This window comes from Anser cygnoides, chromosome 3 (genome assembly GCF_040182565.1).
Source record: "Anser cygnoides isolate HZ-2024a breed goose chromosome 3, Taihu_goose_T2T_genome, whole genome shotgun sequence".
Classification (NCBI taxonomy): domain Eukaryota; kingdom Metazoa; phylum Chordata; class Aves; order Anseriformes; family Anatidae; genus Anser; species Anser cygnoides.
In genome coordinates this window covers 69,989,710-70,008,872 of record NC_089875.1, presented here as the reverse complement: position 1 = coordinate 70,008,872, position 19,163 = coordinate 69,989,710, and the positions used below count along the sequence as shown (strand labels likewise).

General features: G+C 38.4%; 2 protein-coding genes across 2 annotated transcripts; one reads left to right on the top strand and one right to left on the bottom strand.

Moving 5' to 3' along the window:
• Positions 1-498: 498 nt before the first annotated feature.
• Positions 499-8,745, bottom strand: LOC106029538 (amine sulfotransferase-like). The gene is made up of 7 exons (XM_048065564.2): positions 8,424-8,745; positions 5,782-5,952; positions 4,467-4,675; positions 3,749-3,875; positions 2,975-3,069; positions 2,140-2,320; positions 499-1,140 (listed from the first exon to the last, which is right to left on the bottom strand). The coding sequence occupies exons 2-7, from the start codon at positions 5,918-5,920 to the stop codon at positions 1,016-1,018; spliced, it is 876 nt and encodes a 291-aa protein (XP_047921521.2). The 5' UTR covers positions 5,921-5,952; positions 8,424-8,745; the 3' UTR covers positions 499-1,015.
• Positions 8,746-11,955: 3,210 nt separating this feature from the next.
• LOC136786343 (RWD domain-containing protein 1-like) lies at positions 11,956-17,385 on the top strand. Its single transcript, XM_066993198.1, has 4 exons — positions 11,956-11,994; positions 12,774-12,906; positions 13,550-13,612; positions 14,938-17,385. The coding sequence occupies exons 1-4, from the start codon at positions 11,956-11,958 to the stop codon at positions 15,048-15,050; spliced, it is 348 nt and encodes a 115-aa protein (XP_066849299.1). The 3' UTR covers positions 15,051-17,385.
• The last annotated feature ends 1,778 nt before the right edge of the window (positions 17,386-19,163 follow it).

The following is a 19,163-nucleotide window of genomic DNA, read 5'->3' as shown; positions in this document are numbered from 1 at the left end:
GGGAGGATCTACAGTTTGTGAGCAATTTCAATAGACAGAGTTGATAAATCAGGTGATTGACTTCCCTTTGTAAGCTACATAAAAGACATTGTTGTCTAGAAAGGTGAATATATCACAGACCAGGTGCATGTCAGGAGTGGCGGTATGGACATAAATATTTTTTGAGTTATTGGTAGAAAAAAATCTTGAGATACATCTCTTTACCCATCTTCTCAGGGGAAGCCCGTGGGGAAACCACTGCATGGAGTTGCATCTTGGACAGATTAAACCCTGATAGTGCGTCAATGCGTATAGGAGTCATAGATTGCTGGCAGGTTTTTACATCAATAACTCTAGTAGATCATTAGGTAGGACAGAGTGGGCATGCACTTAAAAACTGCTGTGATTATGCTGTGTGCTTTTCTCAAAAAATTCAAGTAGCGAATTGTCAAACATGACCTGAAGAACTGTAATAGACAATGTAATGAAGTGTTTCAGTCAAGAGGCAACATCAGAAAATGCAACAAAAAGGCCAGTTTAATAGCTAAGAGTTGGGTATCTGTATTTACCAAGCTAATAGAAACTCAAACATATGAAACCAGAACTATAGCACAGACGGACAATGTTATTTCCAGTCCAGACATTTAAAGTTCTACCAAAAGAAGCCTCAAGAAATTCACAAGTAGAAACATTTCCATAAAATTTTTAAACTATCTTTAACACCAATCTATTTTCACTTGGCTTTCTACAACTTAGGTATTCTTAAAGTCAGTGAATGTAAAAGCAAACACAAAGAAAGGAACTCACAGTTTACTTTGAAAATTAACTTGTAAATATCTTGTAAAATTACAAACAGGAAACTGGTGAAATTGAATAGCTCTCAGACAAGTCATGTTTTCTGAATGAGATGTTATAGTATTATTTCTATAACACAGAATTGAGTAACATACTGAAAATTGATGTATTTTGTTATTCTAGAACTTCAGGTGCATCCATCCGCTGTAAACTCCAAAGGATGATGAGACTCAAAACCAGCCTACATTTCATTGTTAATATCCCAGGTGATTTTGATGGGCAGGGTCTTAATTTTCTCGTTAAGTACTTCATCAAACCTTTCACTCTGCGCCACTGTCATCATATTTTTCCAGTCTCCAACAGTGCCTGAGGAAAGAAGCAACAAAGCGGGGTGAGAAGCAGAACATGCACCTGTCTGGAAGCCTGCCGGCCGACAGCAAGCGCTATCCTCAGGAGGCTCCTCCTGGCTTCCTCAGCATCTCTCAGTTGCCAGCCCTCTGAGAGAGACTCCGTGTGCTCTTTGGAGGGGACACTTCCAAATCTAGGGGATGTGAATAAAACACAGCATATAGTCCTGTCTCCTCATAAGGTCACTAAGCTCCCTGGTTCTGTTTTTTAGTGATTCCTTTGAGATCAAATAAGAGATGGGGGAAAGGGTTAAAAGTAACACCTCTTTTTTTTTCTTCCTCTCTGAGTGCACCACTCTTTAACCTTTAAAGGTCTCCTCCTACACCGTGCATCAGGACACAAACCCAGGAGACCAGGGATGCTTTGTATTCACCTTGAGGGTAGTTGGTAAAAGAGGCTACGCTCATACTGTGAAGATGACTCTTGCCTTGAAAAGTAAGAAAAAACATCTGTGAAGGAGGGCAGCACTATTTTCATCCTTGAACAGCCTCTCCAGGTAGACCGTCACTATTCAAATCAAATTCACTGTTGTGTCTGGATGGTAAGTCTCTTGGAGGCCCTGAAGCACCATCTTTATCTTTTTGTCTGGGAGAGGCTCTTCTCCCCAGTGAAAGCTACCTGTCCATTTAGCAAATTGCTCATAACCATGACAGCCCCCAGTAAGAAAGTGCTACCTTACCCCTTGTTCAGCGCAACCCTCAGATCTTCTCTGATATTGGGCAGGCCTTCTGCAACTTCTGTTGCAATCAGTAAAACATAATGTTTTATCATCCTTAGGAAAATGTGGTAAAATCAGTGATGCCCTAGCAAGAAAACAGCTCTTACAGATTTAATCATGGCTAACCTGAGCTCTCCCTCTGACAATGGGCCATTCCAGCTAAGTTCATAAGCCCTAGGTACATCTTGCACCAAGAAGAGGAATTAGAGATCTGTTACAATGGACTGCTTCCATTTTACCTTTTCGTAGAAATCTACCCTTTTTTTTGTCTGCGATGTCATCTGGCAGGTTCTCGTAGTTTGCCCTGGGATCTTTCTTCATGTTCTCAAAAGTAGCCTGTCTCACAATGCTTTCTATTTCCTCTTCACTCAGCTTCTTGCCTAGGAAGTTGCAGATCTTCAGCACAGAACTTCTGAGATCCTGCAATAATATTACTTTAAAGCGTCTTGTTGATGCAAAGAACTAAATACAGGATCATAAAGGGCATAAATCTAGGTTCAAAACGGGCCATGGTTTTTATGAGAGCATAGTCTCACTTGCATGTTTTGAGCTCTCGAGAGCAGGGATGCTGTAGCCACCTATGGCAGCAAGCTGCCTTGGAGGAAGGAGAAATTGCACAAAGACACAGGCAGACACCAAACCGGGAACATTTGGTCAGCAATTTGAGAGCTCCTCAAGTGCCTTAGCAACTGCCTCTTAAGCATTTGTTTTCTTTAGTGGAACTGTTCTTATGAGCACGATGTTTGTGTTGAAGATACTCACAAAAGTCTTGTCCTGTACTATTTCGGAATGTTTTGTTTTGTTGTTCTTTTTTATTTTATTTTTTTTTTGAGGTCGTGGTGAAGATTACTTTTGTCCTACTAGAAGGTGATCTACCCAATAATTCTTTAGTGGTTGATAAAATCTTGCACCAATGAGAAAAAATGACTTTATTCTCTCAAAAGTCTCAATTTGATTCTACTCCATAAGGGACTAAGCACTTTCCGATATAAACCATAAGTATAAAGACCAATCTGAAAATACATTTGGTATGGGAAGAGAAACCCTTGAATACAGTGATATAATTGACCTCACCTTTTTCATATCTTCATAGGTAAGGAAGAGTATATTGAAATCCTCTGCATGGCCATACCAGCCCGCAACGTGATCAAACCAAGAACTGGCAATCACTTATCAAGGGAAAATAATTGAGAGAGAGAGAGAGAAAAAAATGTTGTTAACAGCTAACAGTAAAACAGTAACATTATCAGTCACTTTTTTGGCACCTGCATTATTTTTGAGGATAGGAGCGTAGGCTTTCCTCTCTTCTGTTCCTTTTTTTCCCAAGGCTCAGAAGGAAGTTATGCCTGTAAAGGCATAATGGGTTGGGCTTTTTACAGGGGGTGGAGGGATGCGTGCTCACAGGCTATGGGTGACAATTCTTTATGCTCATGTGGCAAATCCCCTCTGGTTTCTGGCAACCTGCACTAACACCGGCAGAAGCAAAAACCTACTTCTCTATTTTCCCTGTACTGTCTTTTCCTATGGGTTCAGCTCCACTAACCAAGTGCAGAAGGTGTTAAGAGCTCCTCAGCCATAATGGCTATATTCTGAGTCGGCATCCAACGCAGATAAAACAAACAGTTTGCACATTGCTGGGGAGCAGCAATGCCTTGACTATACTACCTCCTTTGGACGAAATTTAATCAGAAAATGGTGCCAAGCTCAGGCAGCCTCTGCAGCTTTGGATCCAGGTTACAGCATAGCTGAGGGTTCTGGGTACTTGGTATTTATTGATAAAATTTATCTTCATTCAATCTGAGGTCATGGACCAGGATTTGGACTCCTTAAGTAAGAAAGATATCCTACCTTTGCCAGCTAAAAACCTCTCCATGCAAGTGTTAAAATCTGGAGCTTCCTCTACTATGTTCATGTATTTGGAAAAGTGGTAGTAAGAAACCACCACATCCTTGGGGTTCCTGGTAATATAAATAATCTGAAAAAAAGAAAAAAAAAAAAGAACACTGGTCTCAGAGATATTACAGGACTCTGTAATGTCCATGTTCAGTAAACGAGCCTTAGTGTTGTAGACCGGCTATATCTGCCTCTAGGAGTTTTTTGTAATGGGAGACAGCCCCTGAGCTGTGACACAATTCACCGTAAGGACCCTGATTCAGAAACTCCCAGTACTTATGAACAAGAAGAGGTGGTTCTCATGCTCCCTTTCTATCTACTACTTGTCAGTGTCAGAGGCATTTTTTTTTTCTTTCCAGACTAATAATTTCACTGGAACTGGATGTTTTCCCAAGAGTAAGATCAGTCCAAGTCTTTGACCCTTGCAGGTCCTCCTGAGATACATTGCTGCACCACCCATCTCTCTAGCAGTGTTAAGGCTGAGAGATTTGGCAAGAGGAAACAGAACTGGTGGGCTCTAGAAGGTCACTGATCTCCCCACGTGTATTAAGCTGGTGATATCTACACCAAGGCATGGGGAAATAAAACACGAAAAAGGCAGAATTTGGACCAAATCACTGAGGCAAATTTTCCTGATTGTTTTTAAGTACATTGTAAAAATAACATCACTTACACGTCCTCTTTTGTTTCTCAGGTCTCTTGGAAGTAAGTAGTAAGGCAGGTGGGTGGCAAAAACACGAGGCAAAGGAAGACTTGCAAAATCCTTATTTTTTATATTGTATTCCAGCCATGGGATTCTGTCCATGAGCTCCATATCTTCTGTTCCATTTCGGTGGCCTTCATGAAGTATTAAGCTCAAAATGTTCTGAGTCCACACAGTTCCTGAGAAGAAGATCTTTTTGTTTGAACGTTGATTATTTATTTTCATTTTAAATTAAAGACAGTATATTGTCAAAAACACAGCCTCTGCACAGTTGTAGCTGTTTCAGTTTGTGAATATAAATACAGCTTTGCATACTGAAGATAGCAAACATAAAATCCATGGCAGGTAACTAAACCTTCAGTTCTTTCACACAGCATACTCAGCTTCCACACAAATTGTGCCTGTCCTCACTCTCTTGTAGCAACATGAGCTGTTTCATCTCTGTGGTCCACACTCCCAAAAATATTTCTCATCCTGAAGGGATCTAGGAAAAGACTTTTCCTTCCCGAATTCCTGAAAAGTGTTGTAAGATGCCCCAAAACAAACACCGTGCTTATAAAGCACAAATGGTGATTTCACAGCTGTGATGACTGTCTTACTCTGCTTGGCATCATCAGCCCAGTCAATTTTTCTGTACAGAGGTGGAGCTTCAACAGAAGGATTAGAGGGCACCTTAGATAGCTGGTGAGGAAGAACAGATGGGGGGACAGGACAGAGGAAAAGCTGTGAATGGGAAGAAGACGATATTCTGTGCAATTCATGACTCAGAATCATCTTCCAGCTCTTTCCTGTCACTGGGTACCCCATCACTTTGCAACACAAAACTCTCACTCCCAAAGATGCGCTCATCTCAGTGCCTTAACATCTTTATCCCTTAAATCCTGCCTTCCCATCCTGACCCTCTGCCTTCCTGGACAGCTTGCTCCAGCACCACCTGATGATGAGTTAGCATCACTAGCATCACTTGGGCTCTCTGTCCCCTACCACTGCCACTCGGGACCTCTCCACAGGCTTCTTGTACCTTCAGAAACTCAGCTTGTTTTGGGCATAGCTTGCTCTGAGCACCGAGTCAAAGACTGAGGTAGATCAACTCAGTTGGACAGCAGGAATCTTGTGTCTGCCTGTTCAGGCCATGGCTGTGCAGGATTCGTACTTAATGCTGCACTGCATATGCTCAGAGATGGTTCAGGTCTAAAAGCAAAGCCAACAACCTTAGGCACATCTGTGATTAGGCAGCTGAATAAAGGCAGATTTATTTCCTCTTTGGAAACGGTTCCATTCTTACCTGATTTGGGATAAGTAGCTATAAATATGTCACTGTCTTTGATTTCAAAATTCTCCAGAGAAGCTACGTGCTCGACTGAAGTATTTACACCGAAGTAAAACCCTTTGTACTTGAACATAAACTCTTTTGACGGTTCCATTGTTAATCTTTTGTCTCTTATTGGTGAATAAGCTGCAATGAGAAAATATAAAATTATACCTTTTTGTTCTTTTGTCATCTCACAGAAAAACAAAAAAAAAGCAAATAAACAAAAAAAAACAAAACCAAAAAACTCCACCCTACAAAGCAAAACAAAACAAAACACCAAAGGTGCAATTCAAAAAACAAAAAAAAAAATGGTGCTTGTAAATTCTAGCAAAATTAATTTTACTACAACAATACACTGAATTTTAACATTCATATTTTCACAAGAATATCAGGATATGTTTCTAATGATAACAACTATTAAAAAAATATATAGCATGATCCTCTATTCATATACAAGTGTATGTTATACACATGTAAAAAGTAACATAACTAAAGGTAACCTGTGTAAAAAATCATTTGTCAAATTTTCTCTAGGATTTGAGCAACTACAAAGTTTCCTTTGGATTGTCATCACCTGTTAGACAGAGCTGGCTTAACCAAGCTCCCTTTCTAAATTTTGTGACTGAAACTGTGTTCTGCATGTTTTATTTTAATTTCTGTCTCCTTCTAGTTATTCTGTCTCCTTTTCAGTGCTTCTCCCATAGTAAGCATAATTTCTACAAACAGGGATGGGTAGGCATAAATGTAAGTTTTCAAACATGCCTACTGGTTTTATGACATATTCTTGTATCTTAATACCATTGCTGCATATTTTCCAGAAAAAAAAATATGTTAATCATCATTGTAGGGAAGAACGAACTCTTTGGGAGAAACAGCAAGAGAAACAGAGTGAAGAGAGAGACCAACTCTTCTAGCTGAGCAAAAGCAAAATGAACATCCAGGTTTGAAGTTTTGGGTTTGTGTCCCTTTGAGCTGAACATCCACGGATTTCAGTGACTTGAACATCCAGGTCTCTCTCTCCCAAGTGAGCAGATGTACTTCAGACAACATGCAAGCCTTAGGAGAAATGACATGAGCAAGTCCATTTTCAGACTTAGATATCACAACCATTATTTTATTTGAGTTGGAAAATATTTTGAAAAAGAGACATTTCAATCTGGAGTTTTATTCAGGTTTCTGTCCGCTGCCTTCCCCCTTGCAAAGCGTAGGTGACCCGTCCTTTGTCCTCTCTGCCTGAAGTGTTTGCCCTTGCCTCATCACCTGGCTATCCCTGTAGCTCAGATTTGCCAAATCAGCAGTTTACGCAATTCCCACCAGCCAAGTGACCCGGGTTCATCACAGCAGACAGTCCTTGGAAATGAGGCCGCCAATCCCATCCCTTATTGCTCAGCTTCTCTTCTCTTCAGGCTCTCCTGCTCTGTGAGCTCAGCTCATGGCTGGGTGCCTTGAGAAACACCCTCGGACTGCCCCCGGTGAGGCACGTGCGTGCGCACGGACACCGCCCGTGGGGCCTGTGCTGCCACTGGGCCCTTGGTAGCTGCTCCACCAGGAGGCAGCTGCCAAAAAGAAGCAGCATGGGGCACGCGTGCTGCTCGCCCAGGTAACCTCCTGCCATGGCATGGCCACAGGAGGACACACAGACGTCCCCCAAGGTTGACTCCATGGCTCAGCCTGGGGCTGATGCTCCCCGCTCCCCTCCAGCTGCCCGCCACCATCACCATCATCTGTAGGATAACTGCACACTTAGCTGATCTCAGCCACATTGGTGGAACAGCCAAGCAGATGTTTAAATTTTATCTATTTTTATATACCTGGGTTCATTTATAGAGCCAGATTAAATAGCTGATGAGTCACTAACTGCACCAGAAACAAGGCTGAAGAGCAGTAGCAGCAGTAACCTCACTTAGAGACCGAGGAATTGGTACACAGTTGAATTCAAGTCATGACTTGAACCTGGGGAAGTCCTAAGAATGCAAGGATATGGGGAATGAGTGAATATTTTTATGGATACATAGAGGAAGAATGAAGAGTTTCTGAGAAACTAAAGGAGGACACATTCTTTTTTTTTTTTTTTTAAAAAAAAAAAAGAGCTTTCTTACCCATATACAAATATGCAATAAAAAATATACAAGGAAAAACAGCCTCACCTCTTTGTCTGGAGAGCCTATTTGTGGTCTAATATATCTGATGGGAGAAGAAATAAGCATTCAAATGTGCTCTTACTGGCCAGATATGAATCTGAAAAATGCATCTAACAATCTGCCTCCAGCTGCAGACATAAAGGTGTCCCCTGATTCACCTCCTGCACCCACAGTGACCGTACACTTCTACTCTGCTCATTTAACTGCCTCGCAGCCATGAGTCCAATCCCTTGCTGAATCGTACAGAAAACCGATGTAAAACTCATTGTCCTGCACCAGCTGTCAGACATCCAGCTCCTCACGGCTGAACTCCTGCCCGCACAGCCCCTGTTTCTATGCGTCTCCTTCCCGCAGAGCTTCTCAAAGTGTTCGACAAAAGAGCTCCGTGCACAACTATTCTCATTTTAGTGGCAGGGCAGTATAGCATCGTTTAACTCACAGATCTACAGTTGCAATAATTTCAGGCACACTTACCTTCTCTGCTCTCTGTTTGGTGCCCACGGAGATGTATGTTATTCCTTCCCCGTTCAGTGAACGCGAATACTTCGAGAGAGGTTTGAGCGGTCACATTTCCTATCTAACCAAGGCGTGCACTCACAAACACCTTGCTGTTTGGCTTCCGTTCAGCATTTGCTTATCTCTAACACCGAGATTAGAGAACTGACATAACCCATGAAAAGGTTAAAGCAGTCCAGAGAGATTGGTGAAATTATTCAAATGCTCGTTTTAATTTTTGTTCCTCTTTTTATTGAGAGCATTATGAAAGACGAATAGAGAGGAGCAGAAGGGAATACAAACTTTTTTTTTTTTTTTAACTCCACTCCCTCTGAACTTTTGTCCACAGTGGTTTTACCTGAAACTTTGAGTGCCAGTAGTTCTGCAGAACGGCCTGAATCCACTGCCCCCCACCTCAGTGGGGTCGAACTGGTCAAACCTGGTCTCAGACAAGGAACTGGCTATTTAAGTTCAACATATGTATGTCAGGAGGACTAAATTCTTTTTCATCACGGGGGAAAGCCTCAGGCCAAAAGATTAGGCCTGCACTGCTTTGCTTTCTGCTCCAATCAGGCATTCCTCTAGTATTTTGTAACTGCAAATTCTTCTCTAAGTGTTTAATAATAGTGAAAGACAACAGCTATTGATCCCAAAACTAGGCAGGAAGTTGCTCCACAGGCGTTCTGAAGAACCCCAAGAGCACCAGCTATGGACCCACATCAGCTTCGTGGTGTAGCTGGAGAGCCAAGAAGTGTGAGGTAGGGCAAGAAGCAGTATTCTCCAGTGAAAACAAATAGCCTGCAAAGCTACTTGGCCTTTGGACAGATGGTGAGAGGGGAAATCATACAAATCCCTAAGATATTTTAAAGTGTCAGCATCCTGAAGTTAGGACTTGTCCCTTGTCAGTAGCTCTGAATCACAGTCTATCTGCACGTCATTGAACATAATCTCCACGTGCATTATCTCTTTTGGAACAAATAGTCCATTACAATATTAATGATCAACTTTGGGATCCAGATACCTGACCTACACTTACCTTATAGGTACAGTTGCACAAAGTCCAGTTTGAGATTGTATAGGAAAGTAAATTTATGGTTTATTGTATGGTTTAAACAAAACCACATTTTCAGTGCCATTAACATCGGCCTCCTATGTCCTTCTCTGGTTGCTTCCTCTGGTGCTTTCACACAATACATTTCTGTTCATTCTAATACTAGCTTTCCTTTCACAAGGCTCTACAGCACTAATAAACTGGTAGACCTAAAATAAGCACCCAAGTTCCCTAGACACACAGTACATAAAGAATCATCTCCTGCCTGTAAAATTACTGAGTAAAGTGAATGCTTAAGTTAGGCACATAAAATCACCCCAAAAAACTTTCATATGCTAGTGCAAAATACATTCAACACATCCTAGCAAAAAGGGCAAATTAGGCAGCTTCAACCCTCATTTTAGGTATCTGCATGGGAACAGATTATCACCCCACCGAGAAAAAAAGAAAAAGAAATGTTTGTACTATATTCCTTTGTTTTAGACATTCTTAAGGTACTATGATACCCCATCAACATTCTAGAATTGCCTTTTACTGCACAAAATCCATGCCAAAGATGCATTATACCTGAGTTACTAGAGAAGTTTCTCAAACATTAGTATTACCTAAGGGCAACAGGCAGGGTGGCAGGCTAAACGTAACCATTTCTCATGAGTATGGTGCGTGCTCACTCCTACGGGACTTCTGTCACTGGCATGCTCTGTCTCCCTCTTTCTTTCACTCCTGTAATACACAACTGAATGTGTCTTACCTGTGTCTCTTGTATCCAAGTTCCTATGTTCAGCAAAGAGAAGGAGGATTTTAGGTTGCGTACAGATTGGATTTTCTTATATATATATTCTTATATATATATATATTTCTTATATATATATATATTATATATATATACATAGAGAGAGAGAGAGCTATATATAATAATAGCTCTCTCCTTATATAATATATATATAATATATAATAGCTCTATTTTACAAAGTTCTTATTTTGTATTGCATGAATATCATTACCACTAGATAACCACACTGGCTGCTCATTCTTCAAGAAAACATACAAAATTTGCTTCAGGTAAATACATATAAAAGTGCAGTTTCCATGCTTAACGTTATGAAGTGTATTGTAAAGATAATTTGACTAACTGGAATTAGGAGCAAAACCAAATCAAAGTATTTTATCTCATTTAATATTTGGAATAACCTAATAATATTATATTATAACATATTATTATATGTATCATATATATATAATACGATATATATACTTCTCTATATAGCAACATATATAATATATATTGCAATCTTATATTAATTATATCAATATGCTCCACAGCCAACCTTACCATTCTCATTGAAGGCATGTGTCTTGTTATCTGTCATAAACGGATTTAATTTACAAACGCATTGTCAAAATTACTGCCAATATGATGTATTTTGCTCTACTTATGCTTTACACAAGCTGTACGTATGCATATTACGTATTCCATTGCATAACCAGGTCCTTGTAACTGGCCCAAAAAGTACTCACAGTGCTTTCTGATGATGTCAAAGAATTTGTAACTGCAGGTTTTTATGGCTATTTACCTCCTGTATTCTTCTACCCTTTCTCTAAGGATTAAATATCAATTAAAGATTACCAGTTGATAGTAGTTCTCCAAGGTATGTGAGAAGAGCAGAAAAAGTATAGAAAGACCACACAAAAATGATTTATTCTTTGCTCGTTTATCTTCTGTTTATTCATGAATTAAATGTCTAAAAAGTAAGATTTATCTTTTATTCAATCTTCCCATAAAATCTGGGCTGAGTAAGCAGAACCAGAGTAAACAGTAGGCAGAATAGATCTGTACTGTTCTCTGTGGAACAAGGTCTATGTGGTTTTTCAGTCTTTAATTAACTTTGTTAAATGATCAACTCCCAAAATTATGAGTATATAAATTTGGCATTCATTTGCTTTGTTTTGTCACCAGTGTGTACTTCCTCTTTTTTTTTTTTTTTCATATTTTCTGTGAAAGAGAAGGCCACAACAAGGAGTTGTCAAAATTTGAACACAGAATCTGAGAACATCATGTCCATGAAGCAACCATCAACTGGAAAATGTCTTTTTAAAAAAATTTAATGACTTTTTCAGTAATTTAAAATACTGAAGTCCACTAGGGTAAAAGGAAACTGAGAAGAATGTTAAAAATTATAAGCATTACATGTTCTTAAATATGTCTGGCCTAAGAAATGTGACAAAACCAATTATGCTACAAAGCCAATGATATGACAAAAAGATAATTTTTGACTGATGCCTAAAACCCTCTTTTTGAACAAAATCTAACCACTTACTTTGGCTAGAACTATGCACAGAAGTCTCCTTTCCATAAAATACTGTGGGGTTATCTCCTTGCATTTCCTGCCTTACAATAAAACGTACCTGTGGTGACAGTTATCCATGTATTTAATTCACATAGTGTGTGTGTGTGTGCACATGTGCATGTTTCAGCAGAAGAAAAGAACCCTTGAAAAGGTCAGGAATGGAGAACATGATTTTCTTTTCTCTCAGCTGTAATAAAGATCCCAAATCCTTTCAACTGTTTTGCATGCCCAGAAGCTGAAAAGCATTACACCATCTACATCACAAGACACTCTTCAGTCAAAATCAAGTCAAAATAGACAAGATACTCTTCAATCCTTGGTATCAGAGAGAGTACACTGTGAAGGTACGAGGAGGAAACACTTTGAGTTTTCTCAACACAGTGAGTTTTCTCTCACTACTGTAGCTAGAGGGAAATGGAACTTGGAAGGTTCAGTATTTCTGAAAATGGCAGGAAAAAAAAATCCCTGCCCTTTTTCTCTGTTAACAAGAGAGAAGAGTTTACGTATTTTTAGAGTTTACGTATTTTTATAGAAAATTCCAGTCTAGATTGCTCCTAAGAGCTGATAAGAAGTGCTGCCTATTTAAGGATAACGTCTATAAGTGATATTTTGTTAACCATTGCACTCACTGTAGGTCAAAAGTAGTACTTAGGATTTTTCCATAATAATTTCTACCTCTGTGCAGCTCTCTGAAGGGAGAGTTCCGTGACACAAAATAAAATAATAATAATAATTAAAAAAAAAAAAGTAAGAATGTGTTTGTATATGCTTGGTTTTAAGATTACTTTATCAGAATGTTTCACAGCAAGCAAATGTGTCTGGGATGCTGTAATTTAAAGCAGGAAGAGAATGCTTATCTTCACTCCTGGCTGTGCTAGTTGATGATGTTTGCAGATTTATTTTCTACTCTTTTTTTTTTCTTTTTTTTAGCAACGTTTTCATGGCACTCCTGTTACAATTGAGAATTTCCTAAACTGGAAAGCGAAGTTTGATGCAGAACTCCTAGAAATAAAAAGGAAAAAAATGAAAGAAGAGGAACAAGCAGGCAAAAATAAATTAAGCGGTATGATATAAAACTGGTTCTGAAGCTTTTGCAATATTATCAGACTATCATGACAAGCCTTAAAAGTAATCTTTACACTGAAAGATGGTAGTAGTAACTAAACTTGTAATACAGTATTCATTTATGAATACTTCATGTTTCGTGAAGTCTTCTTGAGTGTTGCGTTGGGTTAAATACATCTGATTGGTTCAAGATTTCTGCTGAAGTCATTAAGGTTCCCAAACCACGTTTAAGCTTCTTTGGTTTTATGCCAGATGGTATACCACTTTGAGCATCGTTCTGGCAGAAATAGTTGGGTACTGTTAAACAACAGACAGAATTTACATCAGACAGTTTACTGATTTGGCCTTTTCTTCCCCTACCTCCCAAGTAGAAAGGCTTTACTTTGCATTATGTGATGTTCCCTTCACAGATGTAGGAGCTGGTGACTGGTGTACAGATCCAAGTTGTTTTTCCTTTATGCCCTATCCATCTGAAAAGGTGGAGAAGGCATCTTATCTCCAGTTCCCACAGAGGTTTTCTTGTGGAATGCAAGATGAGGACTGATGCAGTAAGGACTGGGCATTGGCTTTTATTTTACAATTCTGCTTGGTTATATATATGTATTTATTTATGTATTTATTTATTTATTTTTAACCTCTAGGGAAACAGCTGTTTGAAATGGATCACAACCTTGACACATCTGACATCCAGTTCTTGGAGGAAGGTAAATTTCTGTTTGTTTCCACCACTGAAAGACAGTGGCTCAATTTTTTTTTTCTAGTAGCCAGCCTTCTTGACCCCATTTCAGTCACACATCTCAAAGCTCTGCTTTCTTTTCCATGAACTTCTACACCAATGATAAACATCTTGTATATCAAACTAAATATCACTTTCCTCTGTGCAATGCATTTCTTCTTTGTTGTTTTGTGTAGGTTTGTCTATTATCTTACTGAAAATAATGCTCTGGTGCCAGCTGAACATTTTGCAAGCCTGGGCCCAAAGCTGTTAAACTTGCAAGTCTGTTGAAGATGAATCAAATCCACTCACAGTTGCATACCATCTATTTAATTTGCTGTACCTCCTTTTAGTGTTGTAGTTTAAAAGACTGATGTTCAGTTAGGGCAATCCTTTAATGTAACTGCATTATCTCTTGGTATTGACAAAAACACACAGGCAGAAGAGTCTAGTTTTATGTGAACGTAACAATTAAAAAAAAAAAAAAGTTGTTCATGAATGTCAGTGAATATAAACTTGAAATGGCAGTCATAGAGGATTTGTTTCTTCTTGTTTGAGGGCATAATTTAACATTGTCTTCCTCCCAAAATGCTTAAAATGAAGTTGGGTTATTGACAAAACATTTGACAGTCTCAAGGGAGGAACAGACTTCACCTCTGTATTTGGGCTCTGTGCCTAAATGACTTGGATTAATGAGTTAACTTTTAATCATTTCAGAAGAAAATATGAAAGCATGTAAAGCTTCACCTATCTTCTATAATTTAAACCTTAAAAAAAAAAAATTTGTTATATGTTAGTGACTGTCTAAACTAGTTGTCTGCCTTTCAAATTTGGTTGCTGAGAAAATACTTTTTAAAGAATAATTCTATATGTTCTGATGTTCCTTATTATGTGTGTTTTTTTACATATATGGGAATTTCTGGGAAAATTGTCTTAAGAATACATGGGAATATTCATTTTATTTTTGTATGTATAATTAGTAATAATATTTAGTAATAGTATTAATTAGTAATGGGGAGGATTATATGGAAAATGGTTTCATAAGAATTAAACAATACAAACTGAATTTAGTTTACTCAAGAAGGTTAAAAATAACATTAGAATTCAAGCAAGACTGAAGAGACTTAGAACTTAAGACTGAGTATGTAAGAGAGGAGGACGCTTAAAATACAAAAAAAAAAAAAGCACAGCAAATGTTCAGTGGCGTTCTTTTCAAAGAATGAATGTACAAAGAATGAATATAAAAACATCGTTTTTATAAACAGGTACTGTTTTCTTCTTGCATAAAATAAATTATTTTCCTGTTCTTTGCAGCTGGAAACAGTGTGGAGGTTGATGAATCTTTATTCCAAGAAATGGATGATTTAGAGTTGGAGGATGAAGAGGATGACCCCGACTACAACCCTGTTAATTTAGATAGCGATTAGACTTTTTTTTGAACTGGCTCTGTCATCAGCATGGACTTAGATAAGGAGAGATAGGCAGGCAGAAAAGCCACAGCATCTGTGGTTGTAGTAGTGTGTATTGGTTTTCTTTTTTCAAAGAAAAAGTATTTTAAATCCAGGAGAACCATCTTCTGATGACTTTCATTATAAATAAATTGACTTCAATATTTCAAATGAAAAATTTGAGGCATATTGTTCTGTCTGAAAATACTCTATTTTCTCTTTTTTTTTTTCCTTTCCAATTCTGTAAGTGTCCTGTGAAGAGACGTGACAAGAAGCAAGACAGAAAGATGTCATAGCAGTCACTAAACACATCTACATGCAAAGGCTGAGCAGCTGTTCTGCTATCTTCCAACTAGGCTATGCATGGGCAAGTTTAGTGAATGAAAGGGATCACATACTATGCAGTTTTCTTTGAAATTTTATTACGCTGCAAGTAGTGTTCAGTTCTGATGCCCCAACTTACTAGCTGAACAGCTGCAGATTGGCAGCACTAGTCACCTTCTAATAAGGCATAGCCATTTCCATTTTACTACAGTAAAATCTTTTGCCATAGTTCAGGATAATAGTTTCAAAAAGACTAGTTCAGCTTTGTAGGGGAAGAAAAATAAATCTGAGCGATACAGTCCTCTTAAACAAATCAAACTTCTTTTTTTTTTAGAAAAGGCTTTACAAAGCCCTTTTTTTCTTCCTGTGCATCAACGAACTTCCATGCCAAAAAAAAAAAAAAAAGTTTGCTTTTGGCAAAATTCTGTGTAAAAACACTATCAGCAGAATACAGTAACAGTATTTATAGAGTGCATGTAAGTTTGAATGTAATGAGAGTTGGTTTTGAAGCATCTTGTTGGCAGTAAAGTTGGCAGCCAGTAAAAGTCTTAAGGTACAGTAAAGCTGCGTATCGACTAGTGGATGTTACACTGTTAACCATTCTGAGTTGCTTATGGAGCTACTAGCTTGATGGTAGACTCCTTCCCCCTTTGCACCTCCAGAAGAAAAAAAATTACTGCAAGAAATGTGGTGTTCAAACAGGCCGCGGTTGAGACTGCGTCAGCTAGAAGGATGGTATGGAAGAAGGTTTCAAGAAACAGCTCTCCAAATAGAGACCTCCAGGCTCCTTGATGATTAGAAACTGCTGGATTTTAAAACGCTTCTGGTAGATTGCCTTAACTGCTCCAGCTTCAGCCTTTGCAAAGAGGATTGCACTAAAGTGTCCGTGCTTAGAGGAATAAAGAATTTTTGAACTTTAATGTTTAGAAATTCCATATGCAAGATGAGAGATTTCATTCCAGAAATAATTTAATGATAGATAAGATTACCAGCTCATGCCACTTGAGAACATCTGTTTAGGATGACCTTATATAACATGTTTCAGTAGTCATGTCTTTTTGTACTCAAGATGAATAAGTATGCGTTTCTAATAGATAGAAATAAATGTTCAAGTACCCTATAAATGCTTTTATAAATTAACCATGTGCCTTTGTTCCTACCATCCTCTATTTGATCTTTTTAATTTTGGCACCTAAGAACTCTAGACAAGCGTCTAGGTTTCAATGATGATGTATGTTTCAAAGCAATAAGCGGGATCTGTGTTCCAGCAGACATTACCAAATATGCTTAAAAACTTGTACGCTAATGTGATATGAAATCTGACTTTTCCAAAGATGCGGTTGGATTGAAAGCTTCATAGTGACTGTGTCCAGCTTCCTGTGCAATTGCTAGTATACTTTAAAATGCTGTTCAACGCTGAATTTAATTTTCTTCTGCTATTTCTCAATTCAGCTGCATTTAAAAAAAAAGAAAAAAAAAAAGAAAAAGTTTGCTTTCCATTGTCAGTTTATATGTTTAAAACTAGGATATTTTTCATAAAAACAATGATTTAGTTCTCCTTAAATCTGGAGCGAATCCAAGAATACTGTGTAATCTGTGCAAAATGTGGTAATCTGAAAAAGTTTTCTAAGTAAGTCACTGATGATGCAGGAATCATCTAAATGAGAAAAACGAGTTTCTTGCTAATGGTATTTCTAGATTAATGGGGTTTTCTATTCTGTTTTCACACTAACGTATTTATTGTTTTTTATGCAGAGGATGTGTAGTTTAAAGTTACAACTGTCAAGTTAAAATGTAGAAATGTATTTTTCATTATTGCTTGCATCTTTTGTTTCAAAGCAGAGGAGCTAAGGATTGAAATAACAAAACATTGCTTAAGTCCATTTCTCCAAGTCTTTGACGGAAGTTTCAGTAACGTAGACTGAACTTCTGATTTGTTTAGCTTTATTATCAATTAACATCTGTGAAATAAAAGGGAATTTGACTGAGAGTGGGCTCGGCTACATTTGTGTGATTTAGTTTGCTGACACGGGCTGAAAGTTGGGCTTTTTTTAGTAGAAGAAGTTCAGGTGATTTACTCAAAATTTGCTTACCCGCTTTGAGTTAAACTGAAGTCTAATTCTTATTAGTCTAATAAAATCCCATCAATTAACTCTGATGGAATTTTAGTAATTCAAACTCGTGATGCTGACAACCATCTTGCTTTTAAATCTGCAAGTCCAAAGTTTACGCTGTAATCCATGTAGAGAGACTATTATGGGTTGCAATGTTGCACTATGGGGCCAGAGCTAATTTAGGTTTCATTGTGCTGAACTTTTTGAAGAGTTAGTGCCAGAGCCCTAGTAGAATTCAAAGGCAGGTGCCCACTAGATCAAGATGCTGCAGGGATACCATCTCAGGCCACATCTGGCATGCTGCAAAGACAAGACTTCATACAAAAGTGCAATGATTGCTGCCTGCTTTGAGGCAAACAAGACCTTGGGGTAATATGCTCTTCTGATTTGCTATGTTAATAATAGGTCAGTGGTTAATAGTGGTCAGTGGTTAGTGCGTTTTGGCCAAAAAGGCAGAGCTTCTAGTACAGTTCCCTGGGGAGATTCAACTTCAGTCTTTCTGCTTTTAACCATCAGGATAAGATGTGTTCTAAGTACGTCAAGCCTGCATCTTGAGAGAAAGAGCAGACACATATCTGTGCTCTCTTATTGCAAATTCCGATAGGTTTTTTGTTTTATTTTTTTTATTATCCCGTCAGTGCATTGCAACTTCGCTCCAATTAGAAGACAGAGAAGAGACTTCACAGGTTTAATTCTTTCACATAGGCGCATTTATTGCCATGAAAATGATTTTCCTTTCAGCACTGAATGCTAGTGAAATCTGCCAACTGATAGAGGTAGCTGGTATCAGTGGGCTGTGGCACACTGTGTGGGTGGTATGAGGGGTAGGTGGCTTTTTATTACTACAATGGGACTTTTTGGCATATTCTACCATTGGAAAAAGAGTAGAAGATCAAGGTCCAGCTTGTACCTGGCTTTATTTGTGCTGAAGGTAAGCTCATCAGAAGGCCCACATTAGTCTTCTGACTTTGAACTCGTTTTGTTTTCTGTGGCCAGGGTAAATATGTACAGGTGGAAAAAATCACCAGTCCCCATGTCTGAAGTTCAAACTTGTATACCAGGGGGTGTAGCAATTTTGTAAATCACGGGGTTTTGTTGTAACTTTTCTTGGTATTGGTGACGTGAAGTTCCAGGAGAAAAGACGATCTAACTGTACCATTGGGGGTATATAAAAAACTACTTGTAAGCTAATAATATGAGGTAACCTGTGTTCAACTGAAGGAGCCAAGAGCATGCTGTGCATGAAATAATTCCGTCCAGCAAAAAGCAGGTAGAATGTGTCAGAAGGCTAAAGCAGATGGATTGAAAATGAGAAGAGCAAGCTGGTCTTTGGGACTAGTGAGTGCAGTTGGTGTCTGGAAAAAAAAAATAATAAAAAAAAAATGTTGGAACAAAATGTTTCTTCCTTAGATCATGATCCTTCCTTCTGCCCTCTTGAGTAAGGCTGTGCTGAAAGGGAATACAATACAAAGGCCAGTTTAATAGCTAAGAGTTGAGTATTTGTGTTTACCAAGCTAATAGAAACTCAAACATATGAAACCAGAACTATAGCACAGACGGACAATGTTATTTCCAGTCCAGACATTTAAAGTTCTACCAAAAGAAGCCTCAAGAAATTCACAAGTAGAAACATTTCCATAAAATTTTTAAACTA